Here is a 23,236-nt window from a genome sequence, read left to right as displayed (position 1 = left end):
ATTTCTGAACTTGGTGGTAGAACGGTGTGTGAACATTAATGTCGAGTTCAAAGTGTCTAGATATATAATTTATTAATATATATACATACACACACACATATATATATATATATATATATATATATATATATATATATATATATATATATATCGTTATAGCGTTTACAATAAATTAAAAAAAAAAAGAAAGAAAGGAAAAAACGAAATAGCGAGAGTGATGGGAGAGAATATTTACCACAAAAAGCGTATGTCGGATAATATGCTCTTTACTTGAAGCCTAAACGATCTGTCGTCGAGTATCACCCACTATCGCTCGAGTTATTATACGGACTTGAGTAAACCGTCGCGACGAGGAGTCGCGTTCCGAGTCGTGTGCGACTTATCGAGGCCCCATGTAGTACGGCGGTTGCGCCATCGACGCGGATATGTAGGGATAAAAGGAGTGCGACGAGACGCTTTGCGCCTGATAGTCATTCTCCTCGTGTACGGCGTATCCCTCGGCTGCCGGGTAATACTGGCCGTGCACGCAAGCATACGGCGCTTTGGTAACGGCGCCGCTCATCTCCGCGGAGTATCCCTTGCTTTCCGGATACTTTGGTAATTCGTAGCTCTTGGACTGCAGTTCCGGATACTTGGTGGTACCACCGGCGGTCATCTCGTGGTATTTACTACTAGCCACCTCGTGATGGTACTTGGCCTCGGCGTAGCTCTTCGCGTCGTACCCCTTGTTGGGATGATCGACTGGATATTTGGCTGCCTCGTTCACCCAGATACCTGGCCGGGCCAGGTGGTCGTAGGTGGACTTGGGCTCGTAAGCCGCTCGCTCGTACGCCTTCACACCGGCATCCGGATACAGGCGGGCGTAGCTCGTGCAGTCTGACCCGGTTGAGTCGAGAGAGGTGCCCGGCGAAGGTAGCCCGCCTCTGTGCACGATTATGCCCATTTGATCATCCGACTTGGGCTTCCTTCGACGCGGTTGATACTACAAACCAAACACTCGTTAGCGTTTCGAAAACTTTTATCCGTCATGCTGGAAAGGTTTCTCGAATGAGATTCAAAAGAAGGAACCGATTTTTAAGTATTGATCATTTTTCAATAAACAACGCGTTGGCATTTTTGATTCAAACATTGTGCAAGTTAGAATTTTATGGAAAATGACAAATCTTTTTGCACCCATCCAATGGCACGTTTCCTTCGTTTGATTTTTCCTCGCTGTATCTGTTTTCTTTTTTTTTTAACTACTTGGACCCAAATGTCAAAAATAAAATTGAATCGTTCCTTCGAAATCCTCATCATTTTTTATAGTTTTATTCCTAGAAAATGTTCTCAAGATGCCGCGCAGCTATAATTCCGTCGCAACGACGTCCGTGCGTCGCAAAGACGTTCGAAGAGGACAAAGTAATCATGCATCATTAAAAATATGCGGAACGTTTCGCGCGTTGCGAAATCGCGTTGCAAGATCGAGCGATTCGGGATAGCGGAACGAATTAACGCGTGCGTTGGTTGAGAGAGAGAGAGAGAGAGAGAGCGCTCGAGTGGTTAATCGAGGCCCGATCGTGCGATTTAAGCCCCACCGCGCGCGAGGGCTGCCGATGATTTACGAGAAGGGGAAATGAATTCCCCGCGATCAAGCCATCCGTGTCGCCGCTTTACGGGAGCGAGAAAGTCGAGGCGAGGTGGATGCTGCGGAAAAGCGAGAATCGTTACTTCTCAAGAGAGGAGCTCGTTAGTTTTTTATACGCACGCTTTCGTCGCGAGTGTTGGTTGGTTAGTTACCTTGTAGTGCGGATGTTGCTTCTTGTGCGCATTCCGCAGTCTCTCTGCTTCCTCGATAAACGGTTGCTTCTCGCCGTCGCTCAAGATCCTGGTAAATCGCATAAATGTGTGAATAATACGGGATAATACGCTGGGACCATGAGTTTCAGGTAGTGAACCACTCTCGGGACTTTTAATTTCAGTAGACGTTGAAGCGTCTGATTACCTCCACAACTTTCCTAGCGTCTTCGACAGCTCGGCGTTGTGCAATTGCGGATATTGGTCGGCCAATCTTCGCCTCGCCGCTTGCGCCCACACCATGAAGGCATTCATGGGACGTTTCACGTGAGCACTTCTTCGGCCGCCGGCACGCGAAGTCACCGGAAGTAGCGTCCAGTCGTATCCTGCGAATATAACCGACCGAAAGGTGCCTCGATTTCAAAATCGATTCAGAATTATCGTGCGTATGATTATTGTTTTCTCTTTTGCACAGATTTGTACACAACGTTCGAATAAAAAATTCGCGTGTCACGAAGCGTACGCTGCGAACTGACAGCGCAATCATCCGTCCTCGCGAGTGCCGAAAGTAGTCTTGTCGCGGATCGTAAAAGAATAAAACTGTGTCTTCGCTCGAGGCGAATTTATGACGCCACCGGAATTTTTCTCCACCTGTCCGTATTTAACTTTGTCACGAAATTCTAGAAATCGTATGTAGAGGAAAAAGGTCCACTTTGTCACTTTCCTCCCAGTCACCGTTCGCTTATTTCCTCTCGAACGCGAATGATCATCTGGAACACACGGGTTATGTAGATCGGACGAGTTTCCCGAGTGAAAAAAAAACTTTATCTCATTGAGATAATTCGAGAAATAAATCTACGCGTGATACTCCTGCTTGTGATGGTGAAACGCCAAGTGATACTCTGAATCGCCCGAGAACGCTTAATAAGATGTGTTCCTACATTTTACTTCGTGGGAAACACGAGCGTCTCGAGCAAGTTGGGGCCATAAAACTCGCCCTTTTCGAACAAACGTATACCGCCTTATATAAATCTGTCCCACTGCGGTTCCTCCTAAATCTCAATTCCCCGTCTCGAGCGGTCTGTATCGGAGGGAACACGAGGAGAAGGAGAGAGCCCAAAATATAAAGAGGTTGATAGAAAAATTTGGAAATTGCCTAGACTTTTAGGCCACACTCGTGATAAATTTCGTATCTTGTCTAAAGTTTCACTTGTGCGCGGCCAATCCTGCAAGGAAAATGTATACTGCCAAGAGTTACTAATTGATCAGCAGTGGAGACCACGTGGCGTCACCACGCAGAGCTTCGAAGACTGGTGGAAGCTAATTACCATGGGTACACGGTCCAACGGTGCGGCACTTGTGTCGGCGCCTTTAAACGTTCGGGGGAGGTCCTTGGTCGACGCCTGCCGTCGATAGCTGCCGAAATAAATTTTACACGGAAACGCGGAAGGGTTTCTTCCGGAGAACACGACAGGAATAGAGGGAATTTCGCACGAACCAACCGAAAGGACGAGAGGACCCTATGGTGGTCGATGAGGCGTGCAAAAAAGCATCGGTTGGCCCTACAGAAAGACGCGGCCTTCTTTGAAGCCCGATAGTACCAACGATGTCAAATCTTTTAGTTACGAATGTTAAGCATATATATGCAATCTGCGATAACTTGAGAAGAAAAATTCTTCTGCTGCAAAGTGTTTCTAAAGTTGATCAAAATTGACCTTATCTCGGAACAATAATTCTTCTTTACTTATTTTAATTCACTTTATTTTACAGCTGTTTTCGAGCAAAAATTCGACAAGGTAACGTTTGTAGAATCTCAAGCATTTAGTCGCACAAGCAGAAGGTTAGAACGCAAAGTACTCTCTTAAATGGAGTGGAAATAGAAAACAACGTTGTTACATTAATGCCCCTAAAATAATCTCGGAGCAACATTGATAGATAACATATCGTTATCCGAGAGTCGATCGATTTCCTTGGCAGAGACCCGCGATGAAATCGTGAATTTCTGAATTAAAAGAGTCTCGTGCGCCAAGTGGCGCTTAATTTTAGACTCCGTCTCGATTTGACTAATTACGATGACGTAACGAATCGGTGATTCGGCGACAAACCGATGAAACCGAGAAATCGTCTTTTCACTTTTCCAGGATGTAAACGGCTTTTGAGTAGAGATCAGGGCCGCAGTCGACCTACAATAGACGGGTTGTGTATCCTGGTGAATGAACCGGTGTGCTCGGCCATGCCGGCCGTCAATGGTGACCTGTCGTCGACTCTTGCTACATTAACTCCTTTACAAATCCGCCTGTTACAAATCTCCTCTTAACGAGACCCTCTTAAACGCTTCGACACCTCGTCCCGTCGATGTTTGACGTTACACGCTCATCGCCACGTGCTCCACGATTTTCAATTCGCCGGGATGATATTCTCGCGATATAGCACGTTCGATCGCGATGCCCGCGAATATTTCTACAGTAACTCCCATGCACGTTGTATCATTCCCGTCAGTTCATGAAAATATTTCATCCTGTGTTAAGACACACAATTATGTATTATACATGATCTCTGACTAGAGATATTTCAAGATTTCATCTATTTTCAAGTGGATATACATATTAATAGAGATGCGATTAGCGCATCTCAGACGGATCACAAATATTTAAACGCGACACAGAGATGCAGTGTCTCTTCTCAAACTGTGCGATAAACTATTTTGATTATACATTCTCGTGCGTGCCATCGATTTTTCAAATATCGAAAAATGCTTTTCGCACTTTCTATTACATATTTTATATAACGTTGCACTGTGCGACAAAACATTTTTATTTTATCCTAGCCAGCGGGACCGATTCGTAATATTGCAAGCCGTCGGAATTGACAGTTATTAAAATCAAGAAAACATTCTTCCTTTTCGAAAGCAAAAATTGATGTACGAAACTTTGGAAAGAAAAAAAGAAGAACATATAAGTAGATTTGTTAATTATAAAAAGAAATTATTTTTACATCAAAGTATAATTCAACAGGAGGTGTGCTTCGCATTTCTTCCTCGGTTCAGTTTGGTTCAACCGAGCGATATATCCGACTCTTCTCTCTAATCCACCGCATCGACCCATTAATCCTCGTAATTATTCGCGTCGCAATTGTTACCGTGGTCTCCGCGTGGATAAAATTAGGATTTCGCCAAGATATCATATAGTCGGTGATTTCCACCTGCCTGTCGGTTCGTCCGTCCATCTCGTCGACGACGATGACGACGACGACGACGTATCTCTGGCGAAATTTCGCGAATACTAAGTCTCGACGTGCGCCGTAAATCATGTCCGGTCCTGCGCGCGAGATCTTTCAGATTTAATTCGGTACCGCGGCATAATTAGCGGCGGTGGCAGGCGTTCGCCGGTCTCGCTCGGTTCGCAGCACCTGCCGCGCGCGAATCTTCCCCGGAATCGCCTCCTCGTGAGGAACGATCTTCGGCTATATTTCTCCGCCTCATCTCCAACTCTGCCTCCGTGTCTCTCCCTCCTCTACTTTCCTGCTGTCTACCGCTTTCTACTCTCGCGAATATCGTCCGGATAAATCTGCGGGCCGGCCAAATGGAGAAGAGCGGTGTCCGACGACACGGCCTTTCAGCGCCAATTACAGTCTGCCTTCCCTCCGCGAACGACTCGATAAAGACGACGGGAGGAGTCGAGAAAGAAGGAGCGGACGCACCGTACGCGCTATTTCGGGAGATTTTTTTTCGCCGGCGAATATGTCTCTCCAGAGGATTTTGATAAGATTTCAACGATGACTATTATCATGGCGCGCTATATCTTACGATTGATTGATTGATTTTTATATTTTCAAAATAAGCTATTTTACATTTTGCAAGAACACGCAAGACAACTGACGATAAAGTCTTTTCATTAAATCAGTCTCAAATTATATATATATGAATCAAAGTTTGCTCCCTGAGGTATAAATCTTACATTTAAATACCCGCCAAAATTTCAAAGCACAATTTTTTTAAAGCGTGATGTCTGGTAATATGTATAATAATTTATTTTCTGTTCATATTTGCTACCATTTTCTTCAAACTACTCTCATAAGTCGCATCATTGAAAATGTCACTATTTTGAATAGTGAAACAATATTGTACCGATATTTAGTGAATATTCACTAATCTTTAGTGAAAATATTTCCATTTAGCTCTTTTGTCTAATACTTCACTAATTTTGGCCAGTTGAAGAATCATTGTAAATCATTGTTACATGTCCCACAGTAGAAATACATATCGAATATACATTCAATCATACGTCGTAGTTGACGTAATTTGTATGGTAGCAGACTCGAGAGGTTTCGAATCCCATCAGGATATTTTCCAGATATGATATAAATTAAATCAATTAAACATAATTGAAAATATTTCAATCAAATCATTGACAGTACCTTAAGATTAAGATATTAAAAAAAAAAGAAATAATTCAGATATAAATTCATATCTTTTTTTACTGTTTTTTGCAGTTAGATTGCTCCGATAGTTGCTGCTATTAAAAGATTTTTTTTTTGCAAAATTTTACTGATTTGCCATATTTATAATTATGTCCACCAGTGATTGTCTCTCGGTGATAATATACTGACTGGCATTTTGGAGAATAACAATAAATGAAATTGCCGCTTCGCGAGACAAAAAACACATAATTTTTGTGCAACGTTAATATGCACATACATATAGATGTTAATTTTAACGTACATACCGCTTATATTGGAATCGCTTTTTTTTTATTTTATTACTATTTCGTCCATCGTATAAAATTGATGAAAAGATATCCAGAAGAAACATACCTTGCAGTAATTTGCCCACGGCGTCGTCCAGAGAACTGTTGCTGCAATGTTCGTTACTTGATGAACCGGCTTTACCTTCCATCGACGATAAGCCGTTATTATTGTGATGCGTCTCCATTTTGATCTCACTAATAACGATCGGAAAAACTCACACGCGAATCGAACAATATATTTCTCATAGATAACGCGTTTCTTTTGACACAAATATCACTCAAATAATATCAACGAGTGATAAATCCTGACGGAAGATAAAGATCATATTTCTCGACGATTTGTCGCGATCCCCTTTGCAATTCGTGCACGAAAAGAGGGAGAAAGCCGATAATTAATCGAAGGTTATCGGGGTGCAATTTATTAGGTCGTCGAATCTTCTTTACGGCTGACCTCGCGTGACTTTGTCCGCGGAGTATATCGATATTAAGTTGATTCCTACGAACTCGTGGATCACTCGGATTCATTCACTCGGGCGTTATCGACTCGGGGAAAATGTTAGGAGAGAGGAAGCGCGAAGAGATGCGCTGCTTCGGAAGATTTAACAGTCGCTCTCGAGGATATCGCTCTTACGTCCTTCGTTACAAGACGGTTTGATACGCGCTAGTTCGAGGTGCCGGACGGAGATAAGCTTGACCCGGCCAACCTCGACGAGATCTTCGAGAAGATCATCGGGTCATAATTAAAATCTCCCTCGCGGCATCGTCTGATATCCGGGTTTATCGGTCATCGAGCGCGAACAGCTGCATTGTTTTTTATCTGATTTGTTTCGCATCGTCGAGAAAGTCGAGACGAGAGGCAACACGACGCGACACTGGCACTGGCGGATCAGGTAAACTCCGATGGCCGACTGATCGGTTAGGAGGAGAGACGCGACGATGGAACCGCACAGGTTGGTCCACCGACGGGTGGAAGAGGCTGAGGCTAGGAGACGAGCGTGCGTCGTCTTGTCTGGCACGAAACCATCGGCCGGACGGATGGCAGACCATCCGCGGAGGCGGTTCCGTGGACCACCTACCTCTGGTGGGGAGACACGTAGGATCTTCCTCCTTTCTTCTTCTTCTTCTTCCTTGCTTTCTTTTCTCCCCTGCGATCCTGTCTTCCTTGCACAATGGTCTCCCGAATGGAAAACTGCTCAGTGTGCCTTTTTTCCGACTTTCTTGAAAATTTGTCATCAAATGTTCTGCAAAGGATTGAAAACAAAAAGTCGAAAAGATTTAACGAACGACAGATCCTTTGCACTCTCGTTTCATTAGTGTGTGCACGCACGCACCTCAGGTAGTGCCGGCGCGCACAATAAGCACCGTGTGCTCATCCTCCGTGTTTGACTCGGCATTAGCATCCCGCCGTGCGCCGTCTCGAACACAAATGCGTCGTGCGAAACGGCGAGAATCTATTAATTAAGGCTATCTCGCTCGCCGATCGCGCGAGGCGGTAGTCGCGGCCAAATTGCTTCGCAATAGCACGGCTCGCGTGTCGCATTAGCGACATTAGAATTTAACGGATTCGGAGCAATTACCTTAGAGAGATTATTTTCTCGAAACGAAGGAAAGAAGATATCTTTTTTCACCGGCAAGGAAATTCAATGGATGAAAATTCCGCGGAAAACCCTTGCGAGATATTTTCCAAGCGTTTGTTTCTTCGTTGTGATGAGCGGTAGATAATATCGTCTCGCACATTTGCACGGAGACACACGCCCGCTGTCGCGATCGGAATGCGAAAAAGAAGAGAAAAGTGCGCGACAAAATAGAGCAGAGTGATCTTCGAGTGCCCCCAAAGTCGTTCCCTCCTTCTTCGGGCCCGTTCCGGCGAGCCTAATTATACAACGAATTTAATGAATGAGTGAGCTAGCAAATACAGTGGCTCATACATGGGCATATATAAACCACGGTCAATGCCGTGTGGCGGCTTTTGTGAGACATCAAAGAGAGCATCGCACTTTGCAGGATTAACTTTGCTGCCGGCGCAACCAAGTGACCCTCGAACGGTTTCACGGATTCAAGATTTCCCTCTATCCGTTTCGAATCATCCATCCGCAGAGTATTTCAATTCAAATTTATCGAAATTGTCGTTCTTTCATCGAAAACTACGTCTCAAAAGATATTTCGCGTGACGGCTATCTCTCGTCGCTTCTTGTCGAGATACCGTGCAGATTCTCCGAGTGTCTTATGCGCCGCGCGTCGGCAATGCAAATTTAGCCCGACGGGAACAATAATATTGATTTCACGAAACCGGAATTTCGCTCTTCCCGGGATAAACATCCCGGGCGGGCGCACGTGGCGTCAATATGCGCCTTTCATTCTCGGTGTACGTAAGCGAGAATTCGTTTCAGGGACGTTCCGCGCAGCTCTCAGCGTTTTCTCCCGAGGAAACGTAAGTATAAGCGCGCGCACTTGTCTCCGGAGATAAAGAAACTTTTACTTGCAAAGAGTATTTAACGATATTTCGACTTTTTAAGCATTAATAAATATAATAACTTTTCTTGTCGAGAGAGCGCGAAACATGTACAAAAGGTATTTTATCATCAAGTAAAATGAGAGATCAATACAAATATAATGACGAGAGATTTTATAATTAAAAGAGAAAGAGAGATCACCTTGAAAGAGCCGGACGCTAACGAAGGATATCGTGCGCGATAAAATAATAATTCCAGCAATTCCTGGGGGTCGCGGCGGCGTGCCGTCGTCGGGCACTTGAAAGGATCCCGAGACCGAGGGACGGTCAAGCCGGGTACCCGACACATGTAGCCCCCCGGGTGGCGAGCACCGCGACTCGTTCGGACCCCCAACGGAGACGCGGGCTTCGACACATTCTGCGCCGTCATCGTCGGTCCCGGCTACGTCATTGCGTAGTACGTGAGGCCGATAGCTACACGTGTATATGAGAACACGCGTGTCGGCATACGTTTTCTCGAATCGCGATTAAACCGTCGCGCGACCGTGATGTGATAATAACAATTGATATGTCGACTTTTTAATAACTTATTAAAATCAATTAAACAATTGCTTTCGACGATATAATAATTAAACCTTTTCTCCGTTTACACGGAGGCGATAAATGTACTTCTCGGCTTTAGAAAATGTACTACGGGTTTCGAGAAGCCACTATCAATGCATTCCGTAGGTCCGGTGGCTTATGGTGTATGACTTACATATCAAGGGTGCGAGGTTACAAACCAACGAGAGGTGGGGTATAACGAATCAGATAAACCGCTTTGGGGAGTAAAGAGAGACGTGCGTTTTGCATTTACCGACGGTACTTGGAGCGCGGTTTCGTTTTTCTTATCTACGGATCTTTCTCGTCATAGCGGTTATGCTTAATTTTCATTGTGAAACCAAGTTGATTTCTATTGCTTTCTAATTAATTCGCTCTGGCTTCCCGGGCTGAAGCTTACGAAATCGTTAATTACAGCCGACTTGATTAATGACTCGCGCTGCGTTCCAGAGACAGTTGCTTCAGCATACCTACTCGCACACGTTAAGATTTATGCGCGTTCGTATATATGCAGATGCGAGTTTAACATGCAATTGACAAATCTAAAGGCATCACCCTCGTACTCTCTTCCAAGAAGTAATAAAGAAAATTTTCCTTTAAAATTTTACGCAAGAGATATCATAATTTGTACGCATAAAGTGCTTCCGCGAATAATAAAATTAAGCACTGTTTTAAATAACTAGCGAAAAATAATCGTCTCTTCATTTTTCACCGACGAAGCTCTGGCAGCATTCGTATATCGCTACGGTAAAATAGGTGGCCACGAAGAAGATCGAGCTGCACTCTCTGATCCAACAATTATACATTCAAAGTGAAACTATCTTCGCAGATTTAAAAGCTGATCTATTTTTCGGCTATTCGGAGGAGATAAGTACGAATAAATATTTACTGAAATAAAAAGCTGAGAATGACGAATAATTTCGCAGTAAACACATTATATCGATGTTACAACTCAACAATGTAAATGCAATATAACGTGTGCGATATACATACATCGTTGAGTGAGAAATTGTTGTAACGTTGATTGGGTGTTTATTGGCTCCATTAAAGGTTTTCCTAGTCATAAAGCTTATAGATTCATCAATAATCGAACTTAATACTCCGTAACGCATGCACTTGATTTCTTTCATATCCCTTCGATATCCTTTTCAACGAGCCCAGTACAAAGGTGGAATAAGTCCAGAATTTGCGCAGATCTTTCCCAAATGATGAACTTATCGACACCGAACCTTCGTCGAACGATCGCGCAAATGTCCGGTCGCTGCGCAGGCCGGTCGACGAGTGCACAACCATGGGTGCAACCGGTCTTGACGCAGCGTCCGTATTCTCCTCCTCTTGACGTCATAATTGCAGCCGACCAATCGACGAAACTGCGTAGGAGGAATAGAGATCGAAAGGGAGAAAGAGAGGATAGGAACGGCCAAGAGCTACACGTGGGAGACGAGCTCTCGGTCGACGGAGAGAGAAACGAGAGATGATAGGTGGAGCAAGCGGGAACCCGATTGGTTCCCCTCATCCTGAGGATATATCGTAGCCATGGAAACTTTCTTGTCGGTAAAGAGCGGCGAGAGCACCTAAATATATAAATGGAATGACCGGTGGTGGGAGGAGACAGGGAGGTGGGGGAGGATAATCTCTCGGCGAACGATGCGTTATTGTGATCCCACAGTCGCCAAGACACCGTGGGTGCACCATCCCTTCAGTCAATACTGTTTACCAATTGGTTAACTACCCTATTTGTAAAGTTTCAAACAGATGTTTGGGATAACGGCGGCGTTAAGACCACCGTAGTCTTATCGCGATGAAAATCGATCGAACAAAACGTATTATTTGAAATGATCTTACGATTAATGCCTTGTTATTCGATCGAGTATCGTCGTTATGATATTTGTCGAACGGCACGAAATGTGCGACCTCGTGGGTGCGCCGCCTTATTTGGCCGCGTTTACCAGAGTCTGCGAGGGACCACGACGACCGTCAGAGATACGGCGAACTCTCCTCCTCGTCTCGCCTTCCACCGTCTCCCTCCCGAGACGTGGAGCAACAAGTGTTACCAGCTCTGCCTTTGCCCCGCCCTCAATCGAGCCAAAGACGCGGGGTACCTCGTGGTGGAAAGTGCCCCGAGGCGATACAACCACCTCACTCGAGCGCCGATCGCGCAACGAGCCACGAATCTTTGAAACTCGGCGCGAGTTTGCCGCGCGAACGTAAACTCTCGGTCGGTTCAGCCTTTACGTGGATGGTATTTTCGCGAGACATCATGATATACCATCCTCCGGCTTGCGGTGGCACACGTGAATTGTGAAAGATATGTAACTCCGGCGCGATTAGTTTCGATATCCAGCCGGAGTGGCCGGTCAACGAACGCTCCGGAAGCAAATGGATCTATACATCTGAATGGCAATAAAGCCTCTCGTGCGTGAAAGACCGGATGTTGTCAAGATCGACCGAACGTTTGAATCTACCGAGAGAGAGAGAGAGACTCGAAGGAGGATCACTCGATAAAAGACATACCGGTAACGGTAGTAACGCGTTTGAAAATAGTGGCATTCGTCGAAGAGGATCATGCGTAATAGGTCATCTGCTGGGAAGAGAATAAGCGACGAGAGCAGAAAGGCGAGAATCGCGCGTGATACGACAGCGAGCGAAATTAATTAAACGGTAAAATTCGAGCACCTCTTATCACGTCGCGTGAAAAATCGCGAGTGACAGCGATGACAAAGTGACAACAAAGTGTCGAATCTTTCTCTTGTTGACGGAAGAACGCGCAAGAAGGGGATGAAGATGAACGACGTCACTCCGGAGAGCTCTGGCACGTCGGGCGGAAATAACAATAGCATCAATGGAAATGGCAAAGCGTCGGCTGCCGTGACAGCCAATGGCGGCGAGGGGATCAGCGCAGCCGTCGCTAAGGTTCTTCAGGGTTACGACTGGACCCTGGTACCCGTCGCCACCAAGTAAGTATTCGGAGAGAAATGCATCTTGTCCTCGGACAGTTTGTTTGAATTCTGTTCGGTAATCGCGGAAAGAAATGAGGAACCATCACGAATTGATCGGTACGTTCGCGTAAAAAGTGATTTCATTGTATGAAGGAATAAAGTAGTCTAATGATATTGATCTGAAAAATAGGGAAAAATTGATGTTATTTCAATCAATATTCTGTTCTCAATCCTCGGCGATTTTAACGGCCGCGAGTCGTATCGTACAAGCCTCGCGGGCTTAACACGCGTACGTGTTCAGAAAAGAAAAAAGAAGAAAAAAAACGTAAAGGAAGGAGGAGGGAAACGACGAAGACGCGGAGTCGGAGGGAAGGAGAGGGCGAGAAAACGTGGCGCGGTCTTAAAAATACGTAACGCTAACTCAATTATGACGCACTCGTTTCCTCGGCCTGGGAAACGCGACTCGCGGAAAAATGTCCTCGGTCGCCAATTAACGCAAATTGGCTAATTAATGCCCGATCGCCGCGTTACGCTCGAACGTCGTGCTGCTCCATTCGTGGATCGTGGGAAGCGAGACGACCTTAAAATAGCCGGGAAGGAAGGAAAAAACCCGGCTTCTTTCTATAATCGCGAAAAGGAGCGGGTTGTCCTCTTCGTCATGCTGTGCGATCGGAAAGAAAAAAAAGAAAATTATTAGATCGCGGCGAACTCGATAAAATCGAGCGCGACCTCGATTCGCGGAAAATTGTGCAACGCTCCGAAGATCTGCGACGGCTCGCTGCGATTTTAATTTCCGCGACGGGATATTTCTTTCTGCGCTCTTCTTTGCACATAGCAGAGGAAAATTTATCGGGAGGTTGAAATGCCCGCTCATCAACGTGATGTTTCACGTTAACGCGAATCAGATAACACACAAATTAGCGATATTTCATCGTAATTTCACTTGTCGTGTTTATTCATTCGATTCGTCGCTGACAATTTCATCATGCGGCCTCGGTGGATGCGTGGCAAGAATTTCCGGGAGAAGCCGATAAGACGTCGGAAGAGTTGAAGGAAACGACGATTGTGCTAGGTACATGCGCGGTCAGATGAGAGAGAGCGACGGAAATCACGTATCGTTACGCGCTTATCGCTAACCCTCAATTACGGGGTTATCTCGGGGTGGCTGCAGGGTGTGGTGTTTATTCCCGGCGAGATAAAATCGGCCGTTTTTTTCTTTAATTCCCATGAAGTCCACCGCGTCGCCACGGTGCGACTATTAATTTGCCGGCGATAAAAAAGAGAGAAAGAGAAACGTCCGAGAAAATAGTTTCGAGGGAAAAATATATTCGCGGATAAAGGGAGTACATCTAGATTCTTTGACGCAACACCGACTTTTCCCTCTGTTGCACTTTACACACCACGCCTATACTCATCGTATGGGAGACGTGTTTTTTGCCTGTATTGAGGTAAAGCGCGCGTCGTGACGCGTCGCCACGGAGGAGCGCCGTGAAAACCCTCGTTAGTGGGCCCACGCTAATTACCAACGGCTCCGCGGGTTTACACACGGATTTAACGCCCCTCTCATTTCAAAGAGGCCGAAATATACGGGACCGCTTTCGAATCCTTGAGACGGTGGAGCTCCTTTTCACCCGCGTTACGCGCGCGTTATCCCCGTGTAATCTCAGGGCCGATCGAACCTATATAGATCCTGTTGCTACCGAGTTATCTCCAAACGAGAGCTCTCAACAATTTTCAATGAAAAATTATCTCGCGTGCCGTATGGGCGCTCTTGAACGCGGTCGCGCGCAGAGTCCTTAAAGAATCCTCGATTAAAGGTAAAAAGAAAAACAGGGAGGGCGGCAATCACGTCAGTCACGTCGATCCCCGGGCTAGACGGGGCAAAAGTTTTATGAAGTCATCTTCTCGGAAAGAAAGGGATACGTCCATTCCTACCCGTCACACGTCGGCAGCCACGGTGTTATTTTAAGGCCGGTTTTAAACGCACGGGATGACCCGGGGGGTAGCAAAACCCGGGTATATGTGTGCATGTATATACGTGCCCATCGCCTCTGGTTATTTTCTTCTGCAAGTCACCAGATTATCCGTCGACGAGAGAGAGAGGGAGCTGTCAAAATCCGCTCCGCTCTTATATATTTTTACCGAGTGAGATCCTGTCGTTGTGCATACACGATGGAAAATGCGTTGAAAATTTCACGAGATGATCGCGTAAATGTGTAGAGAGATATCGTTTCCAATGAAGATAATGTCTTCGAATTGCAGGGGTTCCGGCGACAAAAGAGCGGCCCATGTCAAGAGGCCCATGAACGCGTTTATGGTGTGGGCCCAAGCTGCGAGGCGAAAACTGGCTGATCAGTATCCTCAGCTTCACAATGCCGAGCTGTCGAAAACGCTAGGAAAACTATGGCGGCAAGTACTTTCTTCTCCTTTGTCGCGTCAATGGTAGTATATGGCTTGACGAGTTATCCCATTTTGACGAAATATATACTTTCACGTTAGTAAATCGGAGAAAATGCTAAGACAAAGTAGCGATATTACGTAGTCATGTGCAACCGACGCGAGTAACGTTCGGGCGGAAAGACACTGTTCCGATAAAATTAATCGGCACCACGTGTCGGATGCCTCTCCGCTCCCGATCTGATAAACCCGATTCACACAGGCGAGCTCGCCGCCAGGCGGCGGCCAGCCATGTGAAAGAATCGCGCTCGCTGATCTTTGCATTCGGAGAAAATCGCGCGAGTCTCTAAAAAATCGGTTGATCGTTTCAGCTGCCGTTGATTCGACGCCACCTGTGGTGCTTATCGTTGATCCAACGTCGCTCGCGCCCACTGAACTCGCTCGTTCGAGTGCAATTTTCGTCGAGAGACTGGCACAATTACAGACGTAACGATTAATTTCTAAACGTCGACTGAGAAAAAAGGGAAGAAAAAAGGGAAGAAGTGCTAGTCGAAGAGTTTCCGTTCTCGCGGCCACTTGTTCGTACGTGATCTATTTTTACGCCCGAATTCGCGAATATTCCTAGTTTTTCTTTTACTCGTAGAAGCAGCGGCATGTACGTACCACGTGGCGCCTAAGCTGCACGTGGTACAAGTGTTCCTGCTTCTCGAGACCCGTGAACTCGGGTCGCGCATGTGTAACGGGGAGCACACGTTGCGTGACGTCGGCACTCTTTTATAACCAGTTACAATTCGTGACAACTTCCCATACGTGCGCGGATTTTTTTCATTTACGTCCTAGGACTTATTCAGTTAAATTGACAATATATTAGCCGAATAAACTTTACTTTACTTTAAAGTTAAAGGCTCGTATGAAATCGGAAGGATATTGAAACATATATAATTAGTATTGCACAAGATAACTCGAATAAAAAGCACGCGACACATCCGCAGGCTTCAGAATGACTCGTAGACGATTCCGCTTCCTGGTTGGGACTAACGAGGTGCCCCAGTGGGCCATATAAACGATCATCAGAGGACGCGCCGACAAGGAACCCCGTCGCGAATCATTTAATAATACTCCGGCCCGATCGTTAAAGATCGATATCCGTACGATTGTCACGGAGGAGCTTTTGCCGAAAAATAACAATGACAAAAAAACTGTCGAGCACTAAAAGTCGATTTTTCCTAACGTGTAGCGAGAATTATAGCTAACAGAGAGTTCGTGAATACACGCGCATCGACGGAGTCAAATGTTGATTATTTTCATTCGAGCCATCTACTATCGAATATAATCAGATGCGGAAGAAAGTTTCGCAAATATTTTGGTTCACCTCAAAATACCTAATGGCATTCGATCGATATTCGTTAACTTCCTCGTATTTCTTTTTCTTTTGGCTGATTGATCATTTTAACAAATTATTGCGCTCATTCGACCGAACATTCTTCTCGATGATCCGGTCTCATCTGTAACTACGTTAAATTCCTCGGTAACTTCATCGGAAAACACCCTGTTCCATAAACGTCTCTCGTAGGCTTGCTGAGCGAGAAATCTCCATCGTACCGATACCAATTTTTAGCCAATCGGCTGAAACAATGTTAAAATGTTGAACGACGTAATTCGTTCGCGGCGAGATAAAACTAAGCTGTTTCGCCAATGAAAAGCGCACCCAATGCAAGAAAATGGCGGACTTGAAGGTGCAAATATTCGATTGGTCTGGACGCCAAGCAATCACGAGCGTCGCGTAAAACATTGGCCGAATTGTCGACCACACGCGCTCGGTCTCGACTTTTTCCTAAAGTACGTGCAATCGAGAAGGCTTTTATTCGTGTATTGTTGCGCACATGAAAGATGCGAAAGGAAATCGTGCGGTTATCATGTACGCGATGCAGACGATGTTCTTTCGAATGATATCGATTATTCCGATATATTTAAAAAGGCTCAAAATTAGCTTCGACGAACGTTTGCGATGCAAAGTATTAAGAAGAGATGTAAACGAGTATAAACAATATTCGAGAGTAACATTAAGTTTTAAATATCTTCTACCTTGACTTTTTAATAAACTATGTCGAAGACTTTTGTTGAGTAAATTGAGCGTTAAATTCACACCGATTATTCTGATCTCGTTAGAATAATTCTTTGAGATTTTCTCTAAGAGAAATCAACGTCAATTAATGTATGTGATAATTAATTAGTCGAAGGAATATGTATAATCCTGATTGTTTCGGAAGAAAGGGCCTTGAGACAGGATTCGTTGACCTGCGCGTTTCGGCTCTTAAAAAGTAATTATTTAGCACCTTTTGGTATGGACCTAGTACCACTTAACACTCTGGTCCGAGAACGCGAGAGATATTTTCGTGCCAAGGCTCCTCATGTACGCGCGAATGAACTAGCCAAATCGAATCTCTACGATCGCGCGTAAACAAATGTATTTGCACGATTAATCGGCGGTGATCGAGATGTCTGTGCCGCCGCTTCGACGGCAGGGGATATCCGAACGATACAGTCATCTTTGGTAATGAACACAGTACTAGAGCGATTGCTACACGGATGGACTCGCTCTGCGAACCGATGAGGCTGATAAGACGCCACGTTCGACGGTGATTGCGAAGATTGGTTTACGATCGGTTTAGCGACAAGTTGATATGAAGCAGATCTCCTTACGAATAAATCACGATTATCTCGCGGTGCTTTGTAACAAGAAGAAGAATGTATTTTTCATTTATATCACGGGTGATCGCGACATAATTGTGATAACGTCGATTCGCGAAGTTTTACATAATTTGCATAAGCATTGGAATGGGACGTAAAAAAAGCGACGCGACGGAACAAGATGGGTCCTTCGACTTTCGCCGGTCGAAGAATTTTAATCGACCATCGTCGTTGGCCGCGACTCCTTACGGACCCTGGCGTCAATCCTGATAAGAGGCCAGGTGTGTAGTCCCTGGAAATAAATCTTTTTCTCGCGCTTTCTCTCTCTCTTTTTCCTCGCTTCGTCTCGAAACGTATCGCCATTCGGTGGATACCAAACGTTACGTGTTTGTCGACAAAAAGAAAACAGATATCCCCCGGTTCATCCTTGGCGCGTGCTCGCAGCTGCCGGCCGGTTCCTGCCGGATAGATAAAGGGCCCCCGGGGGACCACAATAAGCGCCTTGTGCCCGTCAGGTGAATTGTTCCGAACCTGCCCTTCCGCTCCCCGAGCCTTCTCTCGCAAATAGCGCGTGACGAGAACAGGTAAATCCGTCTTATCTCCCGGAAGAAACGATTCCTCCGTACGACCGGCTTTCCTACGATTCGGGAGTCTTTCCGAGGAACGTGGTAGCAACACTATCGAGCGAAAATGCAAATTACCGTTTCGGATGACTGAAACCTTCCATCTATGGTTAATTCTTACTTATGGATATATATTATCTCTGAATTTCGCGTTGTAAATATAATAGAAGGAACGAATTTTATTAATATTTCAAAGTACGTATGTTTTATGCGCAGTGTAAAGTGCATAATCGTTGTTTCGACAGTTTAATTAAAAGTTTTAGGAAAGATTCGAAACGGTGATTTGTCGATCCGCCGCCAAATATTACTCAAAAGTGATGATTTAATCGGAATACTCCGGAAAAGAAAGATTCTTCGAGATCGAATCGCGCCGACCATATCGAAATGTCGTGGACCCCTACGGAAGAAAATTTGAGTAGTAACCTCGTAGGCGACAGGCAGACCGACCCTGCGTTGCATCTGGCGAGGAAAAAGGGTGGCTGAGTCTCTCGCCTATCGTCGGCATTCACCGGTGAAAAAAGCTCGTGGCAGAGCCCATTGACCAGATGGGTTTTCTCTTTCTCTCTGCCTGTCGTTCCCTTTCTCTTTCTGTCAGTGACAAAACGTCATCGGTTAAGCTCGAGATACTTCAACGTGTGTGTCAAAACGTTCGAGTGCTCGGTTCCCTGTCGTGGGATTTAAATGCCGAGTTTGCGAATATACTTCGGTTATGCCGGTGTATTGTGATGGTACGGGAGCATCTTTAAATAACAATTGTTACTGACAACAATTTTTTTTTTCACACTTGACGCTGATAGATAATCGGCTACATTGCAAAGGCTACATTGAAAAGAGTCTTATTAAAAAGTTATTAAAGAGCAATTTTGATAGCTAAAAGATAAGATTTACACATGAACAAGAAGACGTCATGTTATCTCTCTTGAAAAGGGGAAAAAAAGTAAAACGACACATCTTTAAGAGTGAGGAATATGAATGTTGCATAAAAATCACTGATATGACGGAAATCCTCGAGATCTCTCTCGGACGCGCTATTACACCGGAAAACCTTATCAGCAGCAGTTTACGAGCCCAGTGGGAATATAAACATAGAGCATTAAGGACTATAATGCACCGAGTCGTGTCCGCTTCGATGGACGTGCGCGCCTTCGGGACTTAACGCGTCCAGAAACACTAACCAGACCTCCCATTTCGACTTCTCGAGAGAGACCGATGGAAACTGCGCTCGAGACTCTTCTGATGCCGAGTAGCGGGACCGGCGCATGTCCAAGTGCACGCGAGAGAAACGTGAATCAAGCTGAGACGACGACAGATTTTACGACTTCGTGAAAATTGCCCCACGGATTTATCGGGACACGTTCCCTTACAGAGTGACGCTTCGAGTTTCAAGTAGGGTTCGGCCTAATCGCAGCAGGTTCACATTATCTCGTTCACATATTACCTGACTCTGTATTCTTCGAGTCTCTCTCTCTCTCTCTCTCTCTCTCTCTATCAATTCTACGAATTGACTAAGTTTGGTGCAATTTTTCAGTCAACTTTCTTTCAACCCCGATAAATTTAATGAGATGCATTTCTTTTTTCCCCAACTATTTCGGTCAGTTTGGACGCGAAGAAATGTGTCGCTCGGAAAATCTTACGCGGTTGAGCATATGGTATGTTCCTGATACAAAAATCCAAAATTCCCGAAATTCTACCTCAGAAATCGTAGATTTGTCTTAGCAGAACATAACGATCGAGAAAGTGACACGACTTTACTCCTGCTACCTTTTCAGTTATTATATGTTCCTGATACAAAAATCCAAAATTCCCGAAGTTCTGCCTCAAAAATCGTAGATTTGTCTTAGGAGAACATAACGATGGAGAAAATGATACGACTTTACTCCTGCTACCTCTTCAGTTATTATATGTCCCTGATACAAAAGTTCAAAATTCCGGAAATTCTACCTCAGAAATCGCAGATTTGTCTTAGAACATAACGATCGAGAAAGTGACACGACTTTAATCCTGCTACGTCTTCAGTAGTGAGAGATCGTTCGACGAAAAATTCGAAAGGGCTTTCGATGTAATTAAGTAATGAGTTTTGATTACGCGACCGATTGCAGGCTCCTTTCTGACAACGATAAGAAACCCTTCATCGAGGAGGCCGATCGGCTGCGCGTGATCCACAAACGCGAGCATCCCGACTACAAGTACCAGCCCCGACGTCGGAAACAGAACGGACCTTCCGGTCGCGAGAGCTCGCCCTCGCGAAATCAGAGTAACGTGACGTTCAGCGTGTCCAGATCGTTGAAGCAGGAGGACATGAGTCCCAGGGGCGTTCAAGGGCCTAATTCACCGCAAAGCGGCGTGAGCTCTTCGCCACCCACGACACCCAGTCAGGGTCTTTCACCGCCGACCCCACCTACGACTCCGAGAGGACAACACTACGTCAATCAGGTATCACGTGTGTCCTTCGCGTTTAATAAAGCAACTAGAGAGGGAGAAATTTTTTATCGACTCGACGATAAATTCGATCGTTTACGTCCCTCTTAATCTTATATTGGCTAATTATCGCGACGTCGCGCGAGATGAAAATACTTGATGCGCAGAACAATCAGCTTCAGCAGAACAACACCGTATACTATCAGGAGTTGGTGAGCACGCCGTCGAGCGAGTCGCCGCATCAGCCGGCCGTCGATCTTCGATACATCGAGGTCGGAGACGGTCTGCCCGGCGAAGAAAACGGTCTCGGCACGTTGGGCGGGCTCGGTCTGAATCTCCCGGTGAATTTTCAGGAGTGCGAGCAGGTTGAGAGCAACGAACTCGACCAGTATCTACCACCCCAAACCGCACCGATACATCAGTATCCACCCGTGCAAGTCACCACCGCTTCGCAATGGTTACTCAACAGGTGAGACCATTTCATTTCGGAAGAGATGAGAGAAAAGAAGGGAATAACGCGAGACTGCTATGATAAAAAGAGTTCGTCCACGAATATTCTGCGTTTCACTCGCGATTTACGGGATGCCGGGGCACATCTCCGTTTACAGATACGAGGAAGAGATCGAGAGACCGATCAAGCGCCACTGTTCGGAACAAGCGGTCGCGGAGGTGTCCTGGGACGACAGGACACAGGAGATGGTGAGGTATCACGAACTACAGCCGCCTCTTCCGCCAGTCCAGTATATATCCGCCGCTCATAATGCGCATCATTCGACCACGCAGATGGCACATTCGCACGTGTCCGCACCCTACGCGCAGTATCATCGCTACGTACCTGGCATCGAGACGTGGCCGAATTATATGTAGACCGATGAGGTAAACAACGACGGCTCGTTATTTTATCGGACTTGTCGACGCATCTCTTAGATCCGAGGTCGAGAAATGAATGAATGCCAAATTCGCTAAAAATCCAAATCCAGCGTTATCAGCGCTGCGAATTTAGAGAGAGAGAGAGAGAGAGGAGAGTATCAATATATATATATATATATGACACTTTGTAAGCGTTACAGAGTCGTTTTTCTGGAAATTTGCGACCAAAGCTAGAATCTTATCGCTCCAATTCCGCGTAACGAGTATCATGACGATTACACGCGAACTCGTATGAATCGTTCTCAAAAGTAATTAAAAGAAGCCAAATAAGAAGGAGTCTGTCGCGTCTAATTCGCGCATTTTAAACAACGAAGAGTATGTAAAAGAGCATAATATAACATTTATATATTATTGTGAATATATATTCCGGAAATATGAACAAAATTCGTGACAAATGTCTTTCCTCGCCCGACTTGATCGAGGAAAGTGAAGGGTCGGTCGCACACTGGTCCGCACAAATCAACTACGAGAGACTCTCGAATCTTTAGTAGAGCCAATTTTGTTTACCGATTTATAAATACCGGTCTTTTTCTTCCGTACAAGCTATCAGTCGAATTATAAAGTTGAGCGAAATCTTCAAATTCTCTGCGCATTTTTCATCAACAAGTGCTAAATTGATATAAATGGTTTATCGTGGTATTTATCAAGACGTCACTCTTGAACGTTTAATCGCTTTTGAAATGAATGCGTTATGGAAATCGACCGGGAGCGAATTGGCCATTCTCCGGCTTGAGAGTCTCTACTATGTGGACGAGGCGCGGCCGCTGCTACTCACCATGACATCATTCCATGACAGCCGGCCATTCCAAAGCGCAGAATTTCAGGCCAAACAAACAGGCCGCTCGATATACACGCGGTGCCCCGACGCGTTCCGAATGTAATAATATATATATATATATATATATATGTACGTGCGAGACGCGCGCGAGACGTTTGAGACGCGCGAACGCTATAAACCGTCGATCGGTCGGTTCGCAGCGGGCACGCTCACGCACGTCTCGTTCAAATAAACCGCTGAAACACGATCGAGGGTGGCAACAAATGTGCCTGGCGATTTGCGAGTTCGAAGTATTTCGGGCGTTGTGTCGTTGAAATCTTGGCGACGATCGCGCCCCGGGAGAAAAAGATTGGATGAAATTGCCGTTTTCCGTTTACGAGAATTGATCGAATCGGGGACAATCGGTGTATCGAAGACCACAAATCAGCCTGACATCGAGCGTTCGGTAATGTACACGAGCTTACAGATAGATCCATATTAAAATACGTAGATCGCGTATATTATACATTATTAACACTTAATAGTTGTTATGCCAACAAGCAGAGAGAGAGAGAGAGAGAGAGCGAGCTGCGCTTTTGTACTTAGATATTTATTCACCACGTTACGAAGAATCGATAGATTAACGTTTCGACGTAGTCTTGCACGTTCAAAGGCGAGCATTAAGCTGTAATTTATAAGTGCGATATATGTTAATTTGTAGTAATAAAGCAACAAGAGACTATAATCGACGTATTTAACTCTCTCCACTCCCAACTTCCCGGATATTATAAATATTTCTTCTGCATTTATACGTGTAATTGTTTGTTCGTACGTTGAAAATTTGTCTGATATCTGTGCCATCACAGAAAACAGAAACGATTCGCGACAGAACTCCGAGATCAAAATTTTCT

The 23,236-nt window shown here is 45.3% G+C and overlaps 2 protein-coding genes across 2 annotated transcripts; one reads left to right on the top strand and one right to left on the bottom strand.

Annotated features, from left to right (window-relative positions):
* Positions 1–164: 164 nt before the first annotated feature.
* Positions 165–7,413, bottom strand: LOC106743230 (transcription factor Sox-8-like). The gene is made up of 5 exons (XM_014616870.1): positions 7,223–7,413; positions 6,586–6,713; positions 1,982–2,159; positions 1,777–1,864; positions 165–982 (listed from the first exon to the last, which is right to left on the bottom strand). Exons 1-5 carry the CDS (start codon positions 7,246–7,248, stop codon positions 380–382), a joined length of 1,023 nt encoding a protein of 340 aa, XP_014472356.1. The 5' UTR covers positions 7,249–7,413; the 3' UTR covers positions 165–379.
* A 4,348-nt stretch (positions 7,414–11,761) lies between these two features.
* Positions 11,762–23,005, top strand: LOC106743237 (transcription factor Sox-9-B-like). Its single transcript, XM_014616875.1, has 5 exons — positions 11,762–12,527; positions 14,772–14,918; positions 20,320–20,653; positions 20,806–21,107; positions 21,247–23,005. Exons 1-5 carry the CDS (start codon positions 12,349–12,351, stop codon positions 21,503–21,505), a joined length of 1,221 nt encoding a protein of 406 aa, XP_014472361.1. The 5' UTR covers positions 11,762–12,348; the 3' UTR covers positions 21,506–23,005.
* The last annotated feature ends 231 nt before the right edge of the window (positions 23,006–23,236 follow it).

This window comes from Dinoponera quadriceps, unplaced genomic scaffold (genome assembly GCF_001313825.1).
Source record: "Dinoponera quadriceps isolate SergipeBrazil2010 unplaced genomic scaffold, ASM131382v1 scaffold616, whole genome shotgun sequence".
Lineage (NCBI taxonomy): Eukaryota > Metazoa > Arthropoda > Insecta > Hymenoptera > Formicidae > Dinoponera > Dinoponera quadriceps.
The sequence above is the reverse complement of the archived record's forward strand: the minus strand, read 5'-3'. Positions and strand labels throughout refer to the sequence as shown.

What these genes read in the sequence shown, in the direction of transcription:
- LOC106743237 (XM_014616875.1), top strand. Translation starts at nt 12,349, where the DNA reads ATGAAGATGAACGACGTCACTCCGGAGAGCTCTGGCACGTCGGGCGGA. An exon ending in GACAACACTACGTCAATCAG is followed by an intron (nt 20,654 to 20,805) that starts GTATCACGTGTG and finishes CTTGATGCGCAG; the next exon opens with AACAATCAGCTTCAGCAGAA. An exon ending in TCGCAATGGTTACTCAACAG is followed by an intron (nt 21,108 to 21,246) that starts GTGAGACCATTT and finishes CTCCGTTTACAG; the next exon opens with ATACGAGGAAGAGATCGAGA.
- LOC106743230 (XM_014616870.1), bottom strand. Translation starts at nt 7,248, where the DNA reads ATGATCTTCTCGAAGATCTCGTCGAG. An exon ending in TTCTCGAAGATCTCGTCGAG is followed by an intron (nt 6,714 to 7,222) that starts GTTGGCCGGGTC and finishes GATCGTTATTAG; the next exon opens with TGAGATCAAAATGGAGACGC. An exon ending in ACGCTAGGAAAGTTGTGGAG is followed by an intron (nt 1,865 to 1,981) that starts GTAATCAGACGC and finishes GCGATTTACCAG; the next exon opens with GATCTTGAGCGACGGCGAGA.